Source organism: Scyliorhinus torazame, chromosome 4 (genome assembly GCF_047496885.1).
Source record: "Scyliorhinus torazame isolate Kashiwa2021f chromosome 4, sScyTor2.1, whole genome shotgun sequence".
NCBI lineage: Eukaryota > Metazoa > Chordata > Chondrichthyes > Carcharhiniformes > Scyliorhinidae > Scyliorhinus > Scyliorhinus torazame.
Window position 1 is genome coordinate 350,451,278 of NC_092710.1, and position 22,032 is coordinate 350,473,309.

At 49.8% G+C, this 22,032-nt stretch overlaps 1 protein-coding gene across 1 annotated transcript in view; it reads right to left on the reverse strand.

The window, feature by feature from the left end:
* Nucleotides 1–21,776, reverse strand: part of LOC140411509 (dynein axonemal heavy chain 6-like) — a 1,703,852-nt gene extending 1,682,076 nt beyond the window's left edge. The window contains exon 1 of the mRNA XM_072500595.1: nt 21,660–21,776. Within this exon, the coding sequence (XP_072356696.1) occupies nt 21,660–21,662 (3 nt within the window). The 5' untranslated portion in view covers nt 21,663–21,776. The remainder of the gene's footprint in view (nt 1–21,659) is intronic.
* Between the last annotated feature and the right edge of the window lie 256 nt (nt 21,777–22,032).

A 22,032-nucleotide genomic window follows, 5' to 3' on the forward strand; every position in this document is an offset into this window, starting at 1 on the left:
ATCGCGGTTGAGTCCATCTTTTCCAAATGGGTATAAATCCTGTCCCTGAGAATTCTCTCCAATAATTTACCGACTACCGACGTGAGGCTCACTGGCCTACAGTTTCCTGGGTTATCCCTGCTACCTTTCTTAAACAGCGGTACCACATTAGTTATTCTCCAGTCCTCTGGGATCTCACCTGTAGCCAATGAGGATACAAATATGTCAGTCAAAGCCCCAGCAATTTCCTCCCTTGCTTCCCTCAGTATTCTGGGATAAATCCCATCTGGCCCAGGGACTTATCTACCTTAATGTCTTTTAAAACTCCCAATGCCTAATCCTTTTTGATGCCAACATGACCAGACTGTCCACACACCCTACCCAAGAATCATCTTCCACAAAATCTTTTTCTTTGGAGAACACCCCCCATTATCCTTAAGTGGTCCAATCCTTTCCCTGGCCACCCTCTTGCTTTTTACATATGAATAAACATCTTTAAGATTCACCTTAATCCTACTTGCTAAGGACTTTTCATGTCCCCTCCTAGCCCTCCTAATTTCCCACTTCAGTACCTTCCTACTTTCTTTATACTCCTCAAGGTTTTCAACTGTCCCCACCCTTCTAGACCCTACGAAAGCCTCCTTTTTCTTTTCAACGAAGTTCACAATATCCCTCATAATCCAAGGCTCCCTAAACTTCCCATACTTATTCTTCGTTCTCTCAGGAACGTGACTTTCCTGCATTCTAATCAAATGTCTCTTGAAAGACTCCCACATGTCCGATGTATTTTCATTGGAATCCTTGAGAATTTCTGAGGAGTGATCATCGATCCTGTCTTGGTGTCAGCTTTCTCGAGCAACACAGATGGTGTCATTATCCTGTAATTCTTCTTTAATCCTGGATGTTACTCCCTTGTGATTATGTAGTTGATTCTTTATTGTTGTCTTTTCTCCGGCAAGTGTATGTGAGCTCGAGGGCGAGAGTTGTTCTGATAATAAGAATGCTATCCTGTTCTAGCAAAAATCATGTTGAGTCGATTATGTGAAACGTGGTCTATGCACAGTTTTACCCCTTTTGTCATGATGTGTTATAATCTTTGTTTTTTTGTTATTTTGAATTTAAGAATCCGTGCCATTCTCTGTCGATGGCCTGGGCAGATTATCTCTGTCGATGGCCTGGGCAGATTATTAATGTCAATGGCCTGGGCAGAATATCTCCATCGATGGCCTGGGCAGATTATCTCTGTCTATGGCCTGGGCAGATTATCTCTGTCGATGGCCTGGGCAGAATATCTCCATCGATGGCCTGGGCAGATTATCTCTGTCGATGGCCTGGGCAGATTATCTCCATCGATGGCCTGTGCAGATTATCTCCGCTGATGGCCTGGGCAGATTATCTCCATCGATGGCCTGGGCAGATTATCTCCATCGATGGCCTGGGCAGAATATCTCCATCGATGGCCTGGGCAGATTATCTCTGTCGATGGCCTGGGCAGATTATCTCTGTCGATGGCCTGGGCAGATTATCTCCATCGATGGCCTGGGCAGATTATCTCCATCGATGTCCTGGGCAGATTATCTCCATCGATGGCCTGGGCAGATTATCTCTGTCTATGGCCTGGGCAGAGTATCTCCGCTGATGGCCTGGGCAGATTATCTCCGCTGATGGCCTGGGCAGATTATCTCTGTCTATGGCCTGGGCAGATTATCTCCAGCGATAGCCTGGGCAGATTATCTCTGTCGATGGCCTGGGCAGAGTATCTCCGTCGATGGCCTGGGCAGATTAAATATCTTGGGAAGGACTGGGTTCCTTCTGACGTTTCTTGAGGTCAGTGTTCTTTTGGAATGAGTAGTGGTGCACACTGCGGTGGGCCCGGTTAATCCTTGATTGATTTGTTGATTATTCCGAGGCCAACTCGGGCGTTTTTTTCTTTTAGAGTTTTTTTTTCTCTCCGTCTGGGAGAGCAGTGTGCTATTCAGTGGGGAGGTGCACTGCCCTAGGTGTGGTTGAGGAGGTGCTGGAGATCTTGGGGGAGCTGATCTTATTATTTACACTTGCCTCCTGCTGATTCTCTGTGAGGACAGCAGCAAAGATGCAGGTTCCTAACTTCTAATCGCAATAATGTTGTTTATAATGTTGGTAAAGCTTCGAATTGCAATAATGTTGTTCAGGAGAACCAATCCTTGAAACAACAAACCTCTCACATATTAGAAAATATCTGAATGACAGGTTGCCATGGGGCAAAAAGATATATTATTCTACAAACTGACGCACTTGGGCTACAACAGCAAGGGCATCAAATCAGTTGGAAGAAACGATGTAGATTAAATAGTGACTGAAAGAAAATGTAATGTATTTAGGTCATCACCTTCATATGTGCGACTCGTATTTTCACCGAAATTCTGCATTTTGAAACATACAGACTGAATTGTAATTCCAAAATACCACAATTATAATCAAAACTGAACATCACTACAAAAAGAAACGATAATAAGTCATTTTTTTTTAAATGGCTAGCTTTCTGTAGTCGTGTTAATACTAAAAAAAATACATAGAAGCATGAGGAGGCCATTCGGCCCTCCGAGCCTGCTCCGCCATTCGTTACGATCATGGCTGATCATCAATCAAGTTCAATACCCTGATTCCGCCTTTCCCCATATCCATTGATCCCTTTCGCCCCAAGAGCTGTATCTAATGGCCTTCTTCAAATTACTCAACGTTTTGGCCTCAACTACTTTCTGTGGGAGTGAATTCCACAGATTCACCGCTCTCTGGGTGAAGAAATTTCTCCTCACCTCAGTCCTAAAAGTTTTATCCCTTATCCTCAAACTATGACCCCTAGTTCTGGACTCCTCCACCATCGGGAACATTCTTTCTGAATATACCTGTATAATCCGGTTAGAATTTTGTAAGTTTCTCTGAGATCCCCTCTCACTCTTCTAAACTGCAATGAATATAATCCTAACCGACTTAGACTCTCCTCATATGGCAGTCCTGCCATCCCAGAAGACTTAGACTCTCCTCATATGGCAGTCCTGCCATCCCAGAAATCAGCCTGGTAAACCTTCGCTGCACTCTCTCCACAGCAAGAACTTCCTTCCTCAGATAAGGTCACCAAAACTGGGCACAATACTCCAGGAGTGGCCTCACCAATGCCCTATAAAATTGCAGTAAAACATCCCTACTCCTATACTCAAATCCTCTCACTATGAAAGCAACATACCATTTTCCTTCTTTACTGCCTGCTGTACTTGCGCGTTTACTTTCAGTGACTGATGAACGAGGACACCAAGGTCTCGCTGAGTATCCACCTCTCTCATTTACACCCATCCAAAAAGTAATTTGCCTTCATATTTTGCTTCCAAAACGGATAACCTCACATGTATCCACATTACACTGCATCTGCCGTGCATATGCCCACTCACTCAACCTGTTTAAATCCCACTGAAGCACCTCTGCATCCTCCTCACAGCTCACCCTCCCATCCAACTTTGTATCATCTGCAAATTTGGAGATAATACATTTAGTTCCCGCGTCCAAATCATGGATATATAATGTGAACAGTTGGGATCCTAGCACAGATCCCTGCGGTGCCCCACTAGTTATTGCCCTGCCAATCGGAATATGACCTATTTATTCCAACTTTTTGTTTCCTGTCTGTTAACGAGCTTTCTTTCCATCTCAAGACACTACTCGCAATCACATGCCCTTTAGATTTACATATTAATCTGCTATGTGAGACCTTATCGAAAGTCTTCTGAAAGTCTCAATAAACTACATACACCGGTTCTCCCTGGTCAACTCTACTAATACCATCTTCAAAGAATTCTCTTTGACAAAACGTCATCCAGATTCAAAACGTTTTCTCTCCACAGATGCTGTCAGACCAGCTGAGATTGTCCAGTATTTTTTGGTTTTGTTTCCAAGAATTCTCATTGATTTGTCATGCATGATTTCCCTTTCAAAAATCCCTGCTGACTTTGTCTTAGTATTGACAGTCAGAGAGATCTAGGTGTACAGGTCCACAAGTCACTGAAAGGGGCAACACAGGTGGAGAAGGTAGTCATGCTTGCCTTCATTGGCCGGGGCATTGAGTATAAGAATTGGCAAGTCATGTTGCAGCTGTATAGAATTTTAGTTAGGCCACACTTGACGTATAGTTCTGGTCGCCACGCTACCAGAAGGACGTGGAGGCTTTAGAGAAGGTGCAGAAGAGATTTACAAGGATGTTGCCTGGTATGGGGGCATTAGCTATGAGGAGCGGTTGAATAAACTCGGTTTGTTCTCACTGGAACGACGGAGGTTGAGGGACGACCTGATAGAGGTCTACAAAATTATGAGGGGCATAGACAGAGTGGATAGTGAGAGGCTTTGTCCCAGGGTAGAGGGGGGCATAGGTTTAAGGTGCGAGGAGCAAGGTTTAGAGGAGATGTACGAGGCAAGTTTTTTTACACAGAGGGTAGCGGGTGCCTGGAACTCGCTGCCTGAGGAGGTGGTGGAAGTAGGGACGATAGTGACATTTAAGGGGCATCTTGATAAATACATGAATAGGATGGGAATAGAGGGATACGGGCCCAGGAAGTGTGGAAGATTTTAGTTTAGATGGGCAGCATGGTCGGCGCAGGCTTGAAGGGCCGAAGGGCTTGTTCCTGTGCTGTACTTTTCTTTGTTCTTTGTCTGATTGCAGCACTGCTTTCCAAATGTTGTGCTATGAAATCCTTGATAATGGACTGCAGCAACTTCCTGACTCCCGATGTGCGACTCACTGGTCTATAGTTCCCTGTTTTCTCTCTACCTCCCTTTTTGAATAGCGGGGTGATATTAGCTACCTTTCAATCAGTAGGAACCATTCTAGAGTCCAAAGAATTTTGAAAAATGACCACCTATAGTCAATGATCACCAATGACCACCAACTATTTCTAGGGCAACTCGGCCAACATTGTCCACCTCATACGCTGCAGGGAAGGATGTCCCGAAGCGTGGTACATTGGCGAGACCATGCAGATGCTGCGACAACGGATGAACAGACATCGCGCGACAATCGCCAGGTAGGAATGTTCCCTTCCAGTCGGGGAACACTTCAGCTGTCAAGGGCATTCAGCCTCTGATCTCCAGGTATGCGTTCTCCAAGGCGGCCTTCAGGATGCGCGACAACGTAAAATCGCCTAGCAGAAACTTAGAGCCAAGTTCCCCACACATGAGTGTGGTAAAGCACCGTTGCACCTATATTAGGTGATGTAAGGTAGGACCTGTACTACAGGTTCGCCAGTAGTCCCTGCCTGCTGGCTCCGCCCAGTAGGCGGAGTATAAATATGTGTGTCCTCCATTCAGCAGCATTTCACCAGCTGCTGTGGGAGGCCAAGCATCTTAGGGCAATAAAGCCTCAGCTGTTTCCAACTCTAGTCTTTGTTCAATTGATCGTGCCTCAATTTATTGCTCTAAGACTTTCTAAAAGATGGACCTCCGTATCAAGCCTGATCGCCTGCAGCTGGCTCTGCAATCAATCGACGCCAAAAAGGACTTTAATCACTGGCTAGCTTGCTTTGAGGCTTATATCAACTCAACGGCCACCCCTGTTCCAGAGGCTCATAAGATACAGATCCTGTACTCAAGGTTGAGCTCCAACGTGTTTCCGCTGATCCAGGACGCCCCGAACTACGGCAACGCCATGGCGCTTCTCTAAGAAAACTACGCACAGGGGCCTTCTTGGAGGTGAGTAGTGTATTTAAAAGCCTTACCTTTACAGGAGCAGCCCTTTGGATTTCGGCGGCAGCGGTGCGCAGGGGCCTTCTGGGAGGTGAGTAGTGTATTTAAAAGCCTTACCTTTACAGGAGCAGCCCTTTGGATTTCGGCGGCAGCGGTGCGCAGGGGCCTTCTGGGAGGTGAGTAGTGTATTTAAAAGCCTTACCTTTACAGGAGCAGCCCTTTGGATTTCGGCGGCAGCGGTGCGCAGGGGCCTTCTTGGAGGTGAGTAGTGTATTTAAAAGCCTTACCTTTACAGGAGCAGCCCTTTGGATTTCGGCGGCAGCGGTGCGCAGGGGCCTTCTTGGAGGTGAGTAGTGTATTTAAAAGCCTTACCTTTACAGGAGCAGCCCTTTGGATTTCGGCGGCAGCGGTGCGCAGGGGCCTTCTTGGAGGTGAGTAGTGTATTTAAAAGCCTTGCCTGGTCCCGTGTCTGTTCTTCTTTTCTGTTTTATTTGTTTTTATATAAGGCGGGAACCGGAAGTTCGACCCGCGGACCTCTGGCAAGTCCCCCCCCCCCCCCCCAACCAATAAATTCTGGTGGAGAGGAAATCCGAGACACTACACGTGTAGTGTCTCCCACCCGCCCTCCTCCTCTAACCTAATAATAAGACCCATTGGTGTAAGGTAAGTGCCATATTATATTATTATTATATTATTAGCATTGTGCAGGTCAAGGTTCGGAGGTGGAGGATCAGTCTCTGTCAGCGAGAGAACCTGAGAACATCTAAGACACTCAGAAGGTAAGTAAGTTATTTTTACTTTTATACCTTTTTTCAAATTGTGTGTGTCGGGGGAAACTAAAGTGACATCACAGAAAAGCTGTGGCCAGAGTGGCTGGTTGGGATTCTAACCTAAATTTAAAAAAAATTTGAGTATCTGGGAACTAATTAAACATAATAACTTAATTATAATTTAGAGGATATCTAAGCCAGAGATCGGAGAGTATTATAGTTAGCTATCGCATTTCTATTAGAAATCTAGTGCTAGGAAACAGATAGTTGACAGTAACTTTGAAATTTAAAAAAAAGTATTTAAAAAAAAAAAGACAAATTTTAATTAATTGACGCAATGTCAGTTAGAGGGGTGCTGTGCTCTGACTGTGAGATGTGGCAGGTCCGGGAGGCTTCCAGCGTCCCGGATGGCTTCATCTGCAGAAAGTGCACCCAACTGGAGCTCCTCACAGACCGCATGGTTCGGTTGGAGCAGCAATTGGATGCACTTAGGAGCATGCAGGTGGCGGAAAGCGTCATAGATCGCAGTTATGTAAATGTGGTCACACCCAAGGTGCAGGCAGAGAAATGGGTGACCACCAGAAAGGGCAGGCAGTCAGTGCAGGAATCCCCTGTGGTTGTCCCCCTCTCGAACAGATATACCCCTTTGGATACTGTCGGGGGGGGATAGCCTATCAGGGGAAAACAGCAGCAGCCAGAGCAGTGGCACCACGGCTGGCTCTGATGTTCAGAAGGGAGGGTCAAAGCGCAGAAGAGTAATAGTAATAGGGGACTCTATAGTCAGGGGCACAGATAGGCGCTTCTGTGGACGTGAAAGAGACTCCAGGATGGTATGTTGCCTCCCTGGTGCCAGGGTCCAGGATGTCTCCGAACGGGTAGAGGGAATCCTGAAGGGGGATGGCAAACAGGCAGAGGTCGTTGTACATATTGGTACTAACGACATAGGCAGGAAGGGGCATGAGGTCCTGCAGCAGGAGTTCAGGGAGCTAGGCAGAAAGTTAAAAGACAGGACCTCGAGGGTTGTAATCTCGGGATTACTCCCTGTGCCACGTGCCAGTGAGGTTAGAAATAGGAAGATAGAGCAGATAAGCACGTGGCTAAACAGCTGGTGTAGGAGGGAGGGTTTCCATTATCTGGACCACTGGGAGCTCTTCCGGGGCAGGTGTGACCTGTATAAGAAGGACGGGTTGCATCTAAACCGGAGAGGCATAAATATCCTGGCCGCGAGGTTTGCTAGTGTCACACGGGAGGGTTTAAACTAGTATGGCAGGGGGGTGGGCACGGGAGCAATAGGTCAGAAGGTGAGAGCATTGAGGGAGAACTAGGGAATAGGGACAGTGTGGCTCTGAGGCAGAGCAGACGGGGAGAAGTTGCTGAACACAGCGGGTCTGGTGGCCTGAAGTGCATATGTTTTAATGCAAGGAGCATTACGGGTAAGGCAGATGAACTTAGAGCTTGGATTACTACTTGGAACTATGATGTTGTTGCCATTACAGAGACCTGGTTGAGGGAAGGGCAGGATTGGCAGCTAAACGTTCCAGGATTTAGATGTTTCAGGCGGGATAGAGGGGAATGTAAAAGGGGAGGTGGAGTTGCGCTACTTGTTCGGGAGAATATCACAGCTATACTGCGAGAGGACACCTCAGAGGGCAGTGAGGCTATATGGGTAGAGATCAGGAATAAGAAGGGTGCAGTCACAATGTTGGGGGTATACTACAGGCCTCCCAACAGCCAGCGGGAGATAGAGGAGCAGATCGGTAGACAGATTTTGGAAAAGAGTAAAAACAACAGGGTTGTGGTGATGGGAGACTTCAACTTCCCCAATATTGACTGGGACTCACTTAGTGCCAGGGGCTTAGACGGGGCGGAGTTTGTAAGGAGCATCCAGGAGGGCTTCTTAAAACAATATGTAAACAGTCCAACTAGGGAAGGGGCGGTACTGGACCTGGTATTGGGGAATGAGCCCGGCCAGGTGGTAGATGTTTCAGTAGGGGAGCATTTCGGTAACAGTGACCACAATTCAGTAAGTTTTAAAGTACTGGTGGACAAGGATAAGAGTGGTCCGAGGATGAATGTGCTAAATTGGGGGAAGGCTAATTATAACAATATTAGGCGGGAACTGAAGAACATAGATTGGGGGCGGATGTTTGAGGGCAAATCAACATCTGACATGTGGGAGGCTTTCAAGTGTCAGTTGAAAGGAATACAGGACCGTCATGTTCCTGTGAGGAAGAAAGATAAATACGGCAATTTTCGGGAACCTTGGATGACGAGAGATATTGTAGGCCTCGTCAAGAAGAAAAAGGAGGCATTTGTCAGGGCTAAGAGGCTGGGAACAGACGAAGCCTGTGTGGCATATAAGGAAAGTAGGAAGGAACTTAAGCAAGGAGTCAGGAGGGCTAGAAGGGGTCACGAAAAGTCATTAGCAAATAGGGTTAAGGAAAATCCCAAGGCTTTTTACACGTACATAAAAAGCAAGAGAGTAGCCAGGGAAAGGGTTGGCCCACTGAAGGATAGGCAAGGGAATCTATGTGTGGAGCCAGAGGAAATGGGCGAGGTACTAAATGAATACTTTGCATCAGTATTCACCAAAGAGAAGGAATTGGTAGATGTTGAGTCTGGAGAAGGGGGTGTAGATAGCCTGGGTCACATTGTGATCCAAAAAGACGAGGTGTTGGGTGTCTTAAAAAATATTAAGGTAGATAAGTCCCCAGGGCCTGATGGGATCTACCCCAGAATACTGAAGGAGGCTGGAGAGGAAATTGCTGAGGCCTTGACAGAAATCTTTGGATCCTCGCTGTCTTCAGGGGATGTCCCGGAGGACTGGAGAATAGCCAATGTTGTTCCTCTGTTTAAGAAGGGTAGCAAGGATAATCCCGGGAACTACAGGCCGGTGAGCCTTACTTCAGTGGTAGGGAAATTACTGGAGAGAATTCTTCGAGACAGGATCTACTCCCATTTGGAAGCAAATGGACGTATTAGTGAGAGGCAGCACGGTTTTGTGAAGGGGAGGTCGTGTCTCACTAACTTGTTAGAGTTTTTCGAGGAGGTCACTAAGATGATTGATGCAGGTAGGGCAGTAGATGTTGTCGATATGGACTTCAGTAAGGCCTTTGACAAGGTCCCTCATGGTAGACTAGTACAAAAGGTGAAGTCACACGGGATCAGGGGTGAACTGGCAAGGTGGATACAGAACTGGCTAGGCCATAGAAGGCAGAGGGTAGCAATGGAGGGATGCTTTTCTAATTGGAGGGCTGTGACCAGTGGTGTTCCACAGGGATCAGTGCTGGGACCTTTGCTCTTTGTAGTATATATAAATGATTTGGAGGACAATGTAACTGGTCTGATTAGTAAGTTTGCAGATGACACAAAGGTTGGTGGAATTGCGGATAGCGATGAGGACTGTCTGAGGATACAGCAGGATTTAGATTGTCTGGAGACTTGGGCGGAGAGATGGCAGATGGAGTTTAATCCGGACAAATGTGAGGTAATGCATTTTGGAAGGTCTAATGCAGGTAGGGAATATACAGTGAATGGTAGAACCCTCAAGAGTATTGAAAGTCAAAGAGATCTAGGAGTACAGGTCCACAGGTCATTGAAAGGGGCAACACAGGTGGAGAAGGTAGTCAAGAAGGCATACGGCATGCTTGCCTTCATTGGCCGGGGCATTGAGTATAAGAATTGGCAAGTCATGTTGCAGCTGTATAGAACCTTAGTTCGGCCACACTTGGAGTATAGTGTTCAATTCTGGTCGCCACACTACCAGAAGGATGTGGAGGCTTTAGAGAGGGTGCAGAAGAGATTTACCAGAATGTTGCCTGGTATGGAGGGCATAAGCTATGAGGAGCGATTGAATAAACTCGGTTTGTTTTCACTGGAACGAAGGAGGTTGAGGGGCGACCTGATAGAGGTATACAAAATTATGAGGGGCATAGACAGAGTGGATAGTCAGAGGCTTTTCCCCAGGGTAGAGGGGTCAATTACTAGGGGGCATAGGTTTAAGGTGAGAGGGGCAAGGTTTAGAGTAGATGTACGAGGCAAGTTTTTTACGCAGAGGGTAGTGGGTACCTGGAACTCGCTACCGGAGCAGGTGGTGGAAGCAGGGACGATAGTGACATTTAAGGGGCATCTTGACAAATATATGAATAGGATGGGAATAGAAGGATACGGACCCAGGAAGTGTAGAAGATTGTAGCTTAGTCGGGCAGTATGGTCGGCACGGGCTTGGAGGGCCGAAGGGCCTGTTCCTGTGCTGTACTTTTCTTTGTTCTTTGTTCTTTGAACACGCTCTTCGCTAGGCCCGTACTCGCCACTCGCTCTCAACTCCCTAGTGAGTCCACAGAAGACTTCTGGCGGGCCCTAATCCCACTCGTCCGGGACTGTGACTGTCAAGCCGTTACGGCCACTGAACATTCGAACCTCCTTATGCGGGACGCGTTCGTTACGGGGATTGGGTCGAACCTCATACGCCAAAGACTGTTAGAAGGGGCCATGCTCGATCTAACTGAGACAAAGAAGCTAGCGCTCTCTATGACGGTCGCCTCGCGCAACAGTCAGGCCTACCCTTCCAGCCGCACGGCCCACCCCTCCTACGCTTCGTGGACCCCACAGACGGCCGCCCCAGCGGGGGCCTTACCCAGCCAGTACGCCTGCGCCACGTGCCAGCCCGCGCACCCCGGGGAATCCCCGATGTTACTTCTGCGGCCAGCAGAAACACCCTCGCCAATGCTGCCCGGCCCGCGCGGCCCTTTGCAAGGCTTGCAGCAAAAAGGGCCACTTCGCCGCGGTGTGCCAGGCCCGCGCAGTCGCCCCCACCCCCTAGTCTACACACAATGGGCGCCGCCATCTTCATCTCCCCGGACCACGCGCGGCCAGTCTGCGCCGCCACCTTCTCCCCCTCAGTCCACGTGCAGCCCATGGACGCCGCCATCTTTTCTAAACCCCTCAACGTGCAGCCAATGGGCGCCGCCATTTTGTCCCCCGCAGGATCTTCAGGTGCCGCCATCTTGTCTCCCCCACGGGGCATGGACACCGACAGCATTACAGGACCTGGGGCCCCAGGCTCCCATCATCCGACGCCAGCAATGACCGACCGCGACTCGCCGCAGTGACGATCGACTAGTCTTGTCCGTACAACCTGGCCCCGCATCGACCAGCGTGAAAATCAACGGCCACGTGACCTCTTGCCTGCTGGACTCCAGGAGCACCTAAAGCTTCATACACCCGGATACGGTAAGGCGCTGCTCCCTCGCAGTACACCCCGCCAACCAAAGATTCTTACTGGCCTCCGGATCCCATTCCCTCGCGATCCGGGGGTACTGTACGGTCACACTCACGGTCCAGGGCGTAGAATTCAGCGGCTTCCGCCTCTACGTCCTCCTTAACCTCTGTGCTGCTCTACTACTAGGCCTGGATTTCCAGTGCAATCTCCAGAGCCTAACCCTCAAATTCGGCGGGCCCCTACGACCCCTCACTGTGTGCGGCCTCGCGATCCTAAAGGTCGATCCGCCTTCCCTCTTCGCAAATCTAACCCTGGATTGCAAACCCGTCGCCACCAGGAGCAGACGGTACAGCACCCAGGACAGGACTTTCATCAGGTCCGAGGTCCAGCGGCTGCTTCTGGAAGACATCATCGAGGCCAGCAACAGCCCCTGGAGAGCCCAAGTAGTCGTTAAAACTGGGGAGAAACACAGAATGGTCGTGGACTACAGCCAGTCCATCAATCGGTACACGTAGCTCGACGCGTACCCCCTCCCAACCATATCTGATATGGTCAATCAGATTGCACAGTACCGGGTCTTCTCAATGGTAGACCTCAAATCCGCCTACCACCAGCTCCCATTCATAAATCGGACCGTCCATACATTGCTTTCGAGGCGGACGGTCGTCTCTATCACTTCCTCAGGGTTCCCTTCGGCGTCACTAACGGGGTCTCGGTCTTCCAAAGGGACATCGACCGGTACGGTTTGCGGGCCACCTTCCCGTACCTAGACAACATCACCATCTGCAGCCATGACCAGCAGGACCACGATGCCAACCTTGCCAAATTTCTCCACACCCTTAATGTTGGCGAGTCCACTACTGTTACAGGCAGGGCATTCCACACCCTTACTACTCTGTGAGTAAAGAACCTACCTCTGACATCTGTCCTATATCTATCACCCCTCAAATTAAAGCTATGTCCCCTCATGCTCGACATCACCATCCAAGGAAAAAGGCTCTCACTGTCCACCCTATCTAATCCTCTGTATGCCTCAATTAAGTCACCTCTTAACCTTCTTCTTTCTAAAGAAAATAACCTCAAGTCCCTCAGCCTTCCCTCATAAGATCTTCCCTCCAGACCAGGCAACATCGTGGTAAATCTCCTCTGCACCCTTTCCAATGCTTCCACATCCTTCCTATAATGCGGCGACCAGAACTGCACGCAATACTCCAAATGCGGCCGCACCAGAGTTTTGTACAGCTGCAACATGACCTCATGCCTCCGAAACTCAATCCCTCTACCAATAAAAGCTAACACACCGTATGCCTTCTTAACAACCCTCTCAACCTGGGTGGCAACTTTCAGGGATCTATGTACATGGACACCAAGATCTCTCTGCTCATCCACACTACCAAGAATCTTACCATTTGCCCAGTACTCTGTCTTCCTGTTATTCCTTCCAAAATGAATTACCTCACATTTTTCTGCATTAAACTCCATTTGCCACCTATCAGCCCAGCTCTGCAGCTTATCTATGTCCCTTGTAACGTGTTACATCCTTCCGCACTGTCCACAACTCCAGTGACTTTAGTGTCATCGGCACCCATCCTTCTGCGCCACCCTCCAGGTCATTTATAAAAATGACAAACAGCAGTGGCCCCAAAACAGATCCTTGTGTTACACCACTAGTAACTGGACTCCAGGGTGAACATTTCCCATCAACCACCACCCTGTGCCTTCTTCCAGCTAGCCAATTTCTGATCCAAACTGCTAAATCACCCTGAATCCCATGCCTCTATATTTTCTGCAATAGCCTACCATGGGGAACCTTATCGAACACTTTACTGAAATCCATATACACCACATCAACTGCTTTACCCTCATCCACCTGTTTGGTCACCTTCTCAAAGAACTCAATAAGGTTTGTGAGGCACGACCTACCCTTCACAAAACCGTGTTGACTATCTCTAATTAAATTATTCCTTTCCAGATGATTGTACATCCTATCTCTTATCAACCTTTCCAAGACTTTGCCCACAACAGAAGTAAGGCTCACTGGTCTATAGTTACTGGGGTTGTCTCTACTTCCCTTCTTGAACAAGAGGACATTTGCTATCCTCCAGTCTTCTGGCACTATTCCTGTAGACAATGATGACTTAAAGATCAATGCCAAAGGCTCAGCAATCTCCTCCCTAGCTTCCCATAGAATCCTAGGATAAATCCCATCCGGCCCAGGGGACTTATCTATTTTCACGCTTTCCAGAATTGCTAACACCTCCTCCTTAAGAACCTCAAGCCCTTCTAGTCTAGTAGCCTGTATCTCAGTATTCTCCTCGACAACGTTGACTTTTTCTTGTGTGAATACTGACGAAAAATATTCATTTAGCACCTCTCCTATCTCCTCGGACTCCACGCACAACTTCCCACTACTGTCCTTGACTGGCCCCACTCTTACCCTAGTCATTCTTTCATTCCTGACATATCTATAGAAAGCTTTAGGGTTATCCTTGATCCTACCTGCCAGACTTCTCATGTACCCTCCTGGCTCTTCTTAGCTCTCTGTTTAGGTCCTTCCTAGCTAACTTAGAACATAGAACATAGAACAATACAGCGCAGTACAGGCCCTTCGGCCCACGATGTTGCACCGAAACAAAAGCCATCTAACCTACACTATGCCATTATCATCCATATGTTTATCCAATAAACTTTTAAATGCCCTCAATGTTGGGGAGTTCACTACTGTAGCAGGTAGGGCATTCCACGGCCTCACTACTCTTTGCGTAAAGAACCTACCTCTGACCTCTGTCCTATATCTATTACCCCTCAGTTTAAGGCTATGTCCCCTCGTGCTAGCCATTTCCATCCGCGGGAGAAGGCTCTCACTGTCCACCCTATCTAACCCCCTGATCATTTTGTATGCCTCTATTAAGTCTCCTCTTAACCTTCTTCTCTCTAACGAAAACAACCTCAATTCCATCAGCCTTTCCTCATAAGATTTTCCCTCCATACCCGGCAACATCCTGGTAAATCTCCTCTGCACCCATTCCAAAGCTTCCACGTCCTTCCTATAATGAGGTGACCAGAACTGTACGCAATACTCCAGATGCGACCGTATCAGAGTTTTGTACAGCTGCAACATGACCTCATGACTCCGGAACTCAATCCCTCGTCCAAGGGCTATTGCAAAAAATACGGAGGCTGGGGATTGAGGGTGATTTAGAGATGTGGATCAGAAATTGGCTAGCTGAAAGAAGACAGAGGGTGGTGGTTGATGGGAAATGTTCAGAATGGAGTACAGTCACAAGTGGAGTACCACAAGGATCTGTTCTGGGGCCGTTGCTGTTTGTCATTTTTATCAATGACCTAGAGGAAGGCGCAGAAGGGTGGGTGAGTAAATTTGCAGACGATACTAAAGTCGGTGGTGTTGTCGATAGTGTGGAAGGATGTAGCAGGTTACAGAGGGATATAGATAAGCTGCAGAGCTGGGCGGAGAGGTGGCAAATGGAGTTTAATGTAGAGAAGTGTGAGGTGATTCACTTTGGAAGGAATAACAGGAATGCGGAATATTTGGCTAATGGTAAAGTTCTTGAAAGTGTGGATGAGCAGAGGGATCTAGGTGTCCATGTACATAGATCCCTGAAAGTTGCCACCCAGGTTGATAGGGTTGTGAAGAAGGCCTATGGAGTGTTGGCCTTTATTGGTAGAGGGATTGAACCAAGGGGCCACATTTGCTATCCTCCAGTCCTCTGGCACTATTCCTGTAGCCAATGATGACATAAAAATCAAAGCCAAAGGCTCAGCAATCTCTTCCCTGGCTTCCCAGAGAATCCTAGGATAAATTCCATCAGGCCCCGGGGACTTATCTATTTTCAGCCTGTCCAGAATTGCCAACACCTCTTCCCTATGTACCTCAATGCCATCTATTCTAATAGCCTGGGTCTCAGCATTCTCCTCCACAACATTCTCTTTTTCCTGAGTGAATACTGATGAAAAATATTCATTTAGTATCTCGCCTATCTCTTCAGACTCCACACACAACTTCCCATCCCTGTCCTTGACTGGCCCTACTCTTACCCTAGCCATTCTTTTATTCCTGACATACCTAGAGAAAGCTTTTGGGTTTTCCTTGATCCTACCTGCCAAATACTTCTCATGTCCCCTTCTTGCTCGTCTTAGCTCATTCTTTAGATCCTTCCTCGCTACCTTGTAACTATCAAGCGCCCCAACTGAAACTTCACACCTCATCTTCACATAGGCCTCCTTCTTCCTCTTAACAAGAGTTTCCACTTCTTTGGTAAACCACGGTTCCCTCGCTCGACGCCTTCCGCCCTGCCTGACCGGTACGTACTTATCAAGAACACGCAGTAGCTGTTCCTTGAACAAGCTCCACATATCCAGTGTGCCCAACACTTGCAGCCTACTTCCCCAACCTACCCCTCCCAAGTCATGTCTAATGGCATCATAATTGCCCTTCCCCCAGCTATAACTCTTGCCCTGCAGGGTATACTTATCCCTTTCCATCACTAACGTAAACGTCACCGAATTGTGGTCACTGTCCCCAAAGTGCTCACCAACCTCCAAATCCAACACCTGGCCTGGTTCATTACCCAAAACCAAATCCAATGTGGCCTCGCCTCTTGTTGGCCTGTCAACATATTGTGTCAGGAAACCCTCCTGCACACACTGTACAAAAAACGACCCATCTAATGTACTCGAACTATATCTTTTCCAGTCAATATTTGGAAAGTTAAAGTCTCCCATAATAACTACCCTGTTACTTTCGCTCTTATCCAGAATCATCTTCGCCATCCTTTCCGCTACATCCCTAGAACTATTAGGAGGCCTAGAGAAAACTCCCAACAGGGTGACCTCTCCTTTCCTGTTTCTAACCTCAGCCCATACTACCTCGGAAGAAGAGTCCCCATGTAGCATCCTCTCCGCCACCGTAATACTGTTCTTGACTAGCAGCGCTACACCTCCCCCTCTTTTGCCTCCTTCTCTGAGCTTACTAAAACACCTAAACCCCGGAACCTGCAACAACCATTCCTGTCCCTGCTCTATCCATGTCTCCATAATGGACACAACATCGAAGTCCCAGGTACCAACCCATGCTGCCAGTTCCCCTACCTTATTTCGTATACTCCTGGCATTGAAGTAGACACACTTCAAACCACCTACCTGAACACTGGCCCCCTCCTGCGAAGTCAAATCTGGGCTCCTGACCTCTATACTCTCAATCTCCCGTACCCTAAAACTACAATCCAGGTTCCCATGCCCCTGCTGCATTAGTTTAAACCCCCCCAAAGGGCACTAACAAATCTCCCCCCCAGGATATTTGTGCCCCTCAGGTTCAGATGTAGACCATCCTGTCTGTAGAGGTCCCACCTTCCCCAGAAAGAGCCCCAGTTATCCAGAAATCTGAATCCCTCCCGCCTGCACCATCCCTGTAGCCACATGTTTAATTGCTCTCTCTCCCTATTCCTCATCTCATTATTACGTGGCACGGGCAACAACCCAGAGATAACAACTCTGTTTGTTCTCGTTCTGAGCTTCCATCCTAGCTCCCTGAAAGCCTGCCTGACATCCTTGTCCTCTTTCCTACCTATGTCGTTAGTGCCAATGTGGACCACGACTTGGGGCTGCTCTCTCTCCCCCTTAAGGACCCGGAAAACACGATTCGAGACATCACGTACCCTTGCACCTGGGAGGCAACATACCAAACGTGAGTCTCTCTCGCTCCCACAAAATCTCCTATCTGTGCCCCTGACTATCGAGTTCCCAATTACTAATGCTCTGCTCCGCTCCCCCCTTCCCTTCTGAGCAACAGGGACAGACTCCGTGCCAGAGGCCCGTACCCCATGGCTTACCCCTGCGTTCCGATCACTTGGATCGATTTCTCCAATACTGGAGTTGTTCCCTGATCGCTGGGCGGTCCCTAAATGTCCGTTGGCCTTCCTTTGTCTTGGCTCCTGCTGGCGCCGAGGAGTCTGGCTTGGCTTTATTCACCTTAACTGTTGCAATTGTGCCTTGGAATTGCTCATTACTATGCAGATGGCTGCTGGTTTCAGTGCTGTCTGGCTTCTTACAGGTTTCCAATACACATGAATCTGTATTTGCTAGTCTTTGCCTGTGTTGGCTGAATTTCCCTTCAGCCTTTGCGGTTCTCCATTTTAAGTCGGGAAGTGGCCAACCCAGGTGGCTACAGTGCCTATGTGGACCACGACTTGGGGCTGCTCCCCCTCCCCCTTAAGGATCCCGAAAACACGATCCGAGACATCGCGGACCCTGGCACCTGGGAGGCAACACACCAACCGCGAGTCTCTCTCGTTCCCACAGAATCTCCTATCTATCCGCCTAACTATAGAGTCACCAATGACTAATGCTCTACTCCTCTCCCCCCTTCCCTTCTGAGCAACAGGGACAGACTCTTTAGGGCAGCACGGTAGCACAAGTGGATAGCACTGTGGCTTCACAGCGCCAGGGTCCCAGGTTCGATTCCCGGCTTGGGTCACTGTCTGTGGGTAGTCTGCACATCCTCCCCGTGTCTGCGTGGGTTTCCTCCGGGTGCTCCGGTTTCCTCCCACAGTCCAAAGACGTGCAGGTTAGGTAGATTGGCCATGCTAAATTGCCCTTAGGGACCAAAAAGGTTAGGAGGGGTTATTGGGTTACGGGGATAGGGTGGAAGTGAGGGCTTAAGTGGGTCGGTGCAGACTCGATGGGCCGAATGGCCTCCTTCTGCACTGTATGTTCTATGTTCTATGCTAGAGACATGTACCCCATGGCTTACCCCTGGTAAGTCATCCCCCCCAACAGTATCCAAAGCGGTATACTTGTTATTCAGGGGAACGACCACAGGGGATCCCTGTACTGACTGCTTCCTCCCAGCCCCTCTCACCGTCACCCATCTGTCTTTATTTTTTGGAGTAACTACATCCCTAAAGCTTCTATCTGTGACTACCTCTGCCTCCCGAATGATTCGAAGTTCATCCAACTCCAGCTCCAGTTCCCTAACACGGTTTCTGAGGAGCTGGAGATGGGTGCACTTCCCACATATGAAATCAGCAGGGACACTGACGGTGTCCCTCACCTCAAACATTCTGCAGGGGGAACATTGCACTGCCTTTCCTGCCATCCCCTCTAGATAAAACAAGAAGAAAGAAGAAAATAAGAAAAGAAAAGAAGAGCTTACCTTATATTCACTAAACCCCTTAGGTTAGAGGAGGTGGAAGGGTGAGGTACACTACAAGTGTAGTGTCTCGGGTTTAGCAACCGCCCAACTTATATACAGAACCTACCTGATTCCCAAGCTGGACTCCCGCTCCCTCTCTCTCTCCCGCTCCCGGAAATGAAGGCCGCTGGAACCTGGGGGTAAGTTTAAACACTTACCTGATTCCCAAGCTGCACTCCGAGCTCCCTCTCTCTCTCCCGCTCCCGGAAATGAAGGCCGCTGGAACCTGGGGGTAAGTTTAAACACTTACCTGATTCCCAAGCTGCACTCTGGCTCCCTCTCTCTCTCCCGCTCCCGGAAATGAAGGCCGCTGGAACCTGGGGGTAAGTTTAAACACTTACCTGCTTCACAAGCTGCACTCTGGCTCCCTCTCTCTCTCCCGCTCCCGGAAATGAAGGCCGCTGGAACCTGGGGGTAAGTTTAAACACTTACCTGATTCCCAAGCTGCACTCTGGCTCCCTCTCTCTCTCCCGCTCCCGGAAATGAAGGCCGCTGGAACCTGGGGGTAAGTTTAAACACTTACCTGATTCCCAAGCTGCACTCTGGCTCCCTCTCTCTCTCCCGCTCCCGGAAATGAAGGCCGCTGGAACCTGGGGGTAAGTTTAAACACTTACCTGATTCCCAAGCTGCATTCCGAGCTCCCTCTCTCTCTCCCGCTCCCGGAAATGAAGGCCGCTGGAACCTGGGGGTAAGTTTAAACACTTACCTGATTCCCAAGCTGCACTCTGGCTCCCTCTCTCTCTCCCGCTCCCGGAAATGAAGGCCGCTGGAACCTGGGGGTAAGTTTAAACACTTACCTGCTTCACAAGCTGCACTCTGGCTCCCTCTCTCTCTCCCGCTCCCGGAAATGAAGGCCGCTGGAACCTGGGGGTAAGTTTAAACACTTACCTGATTCCCAAGCTGCACTCTGGCTCCCTCTCTCTCTCCCGCTCCCGGAAATGAAGGCCGCTGGAACCTGGGGGTAAGTTTAAACACTTACCTGATTCCCAAGCTGAACTCTGGCTCCCTCTCTCTCTCCCGCTCCCGGAAATGAAGGCCGCTGGAACCTGGGGGTAAGTTTAAACACTTACCTGATTCCCAAGCTGCACTCCGGCTCCCTCTCTCTCTCCCGCTCCCAGAAAATGTTGTAAGACTTCTTACTGTGCTCACCCCAATCCAACGCCGGCATCTCCACATCTTGAGAAAGATGTAGAGGCATTGGAGGCAGTTCAGAGGAGGTTCACTGGATTGATTCCGGGGTTGAGGGTTTGTCGTATGAAGAGAGATTGAGTAGTTTCGGCCGATGAGTTTAGAATGAGGGGAGATCAAATTGAGGTATAGAAGATGATAAAAGGTATAGATAAAGTGGACGTGGAGTGGATGCTTCCTCGTGTGCGGCATTCTAAAACGAGAGGTCATAGTCTTACGGTAAGGGGTCGCTGATTTAAAACAGATTTGAAGAGCAACTGCTTCTCGCAAAGGGTTGTGAATCTGTGGAATTTGCTGCTCCAGAATGTGGTGTATGCTGGGACAGTGAGTAAATTTAATGATGAGTTTGACAGATTTTTAATTTATAATGGGTTCAAGGGTTATGGGGAACAGGCAGAACAGTGGCGGTGAGGCCAGGATTAGATCAGCCATGATACAATGGCGGAGCAGACTCGATGGGCCAAATGGCCTAATTCTGCTCCAATATTGTGTGAATTTCTGAATGGAGCTGACATGACTCAGCCATAACAGAATGACAGAACCATCTGGAGGGGCCGAATGGCCAATTCCTGCCCCCGTTTCAGTGACATAACCACCTGGAGGGGCCGAATGGCCCATTCCTGCCCCCATTTCAGTGACAGAACCACCTGGAGGAGCCGAATGGCCCATTCCTGCCCCCGTTTCACTGACAGAACCACCTGGAGGGGCCGAATGGCCCATTCCTGCTCTCGTTTCAGTGACAGAACCGCCTGGAGGGGCCAAATGGCCCATTCCTGCCCCCATTTCAGTGACAGAACCACCTGGAGGGGCGAATGGCCCATTCCTGCCCCTGTTTCAGTGACAGAACCACCTGGAGGGGCTGAATGGCCCATTCCTGCCCCCGTTTCACTGACAGAACCGCCTGGAGGGGCCGAATGGCCCATTCCTGCCCCTGTTTCAGTGACAGAACCGCCTGGAGGGGCCGAATGGCCCGTTCCTGCCCCCGTTTCACTGACAGAACCGCCTGGAGGGGCCGAATGGCCCTTTCCTGCCCCCGTTTCACTGACAGAACCGCCTGGAGGGGCCGAATGGCCCGTTCCTGCCCCCGTTTCACTGACAGAACCGCCTGGAGGGGCCGAATGGCCCATTCCTGCCCCTGTTTCACTGACAGAACCACCTGGAGGGGCCGAATGGCCCGTTCCTGCCCCTGTTTCACTGACAGAACCGCCTGGAGGGGCCGAATGGCCCATTCCTGCCCCCATTTCAGTGACAGACCGCCTGGAGGGGCCGAATGGCCCGTTCCTGCCCCCGTTTCACTGACAGAACCGCCTGGAGGGGCCGAATGGCCCGTTCCTGCCCCTGTTTCACTGACAGAACCGCCTGGAGGGGCCGAATGGCCCGTTCCTGCCCCTGTTTCACTGACAGAACCGCCTGGAGGGGCCGAATGGCCCGTTCCTGCCCCCGTTTCAGTGACAGAACCGCCTGGAGGGGCCGAATGGCCCGTTCCTGCCCCCGTGCTGATGACGGATGAAGTGTTTGACGAGATTGTGTGTATTTGACAATCTCCCGGCCGTTCCGGGAGGGTTGGTAACGATGTTTCACTCACCATCACCGTGGGGACCGGGCCCCGGGCCTCGGGCCCGGCTCTGCAGGATTTCCTGAGGTAAAACCGGCGGCGGAATCTCTCCTTCACCGAGCGACCGACCGGCAACTTTCCGTTAGCGCGTCCGCGGGGGGCGCGTCCCCGTCTCCAGGGCAACCGAGCGCGCGTCCGCGGGGGGAGCGTCCCCGTCTCCAGGGCAACCGAGCGCGCGTCCGCGGGGGCGCGTCCCCGTCTCCAGGGCAACCGAGCGCGCGTTCGCGGGGGCGCGTCCCCGTCTCCAGGGCAACCGAGCGCGCGTCCGCGGAGCGCGCCGGCGGGTGCACGGGGAGAGAGCGCCCGACTGCGGGAGGCTGCTGATGAGTGGAGAGTGAGAGGG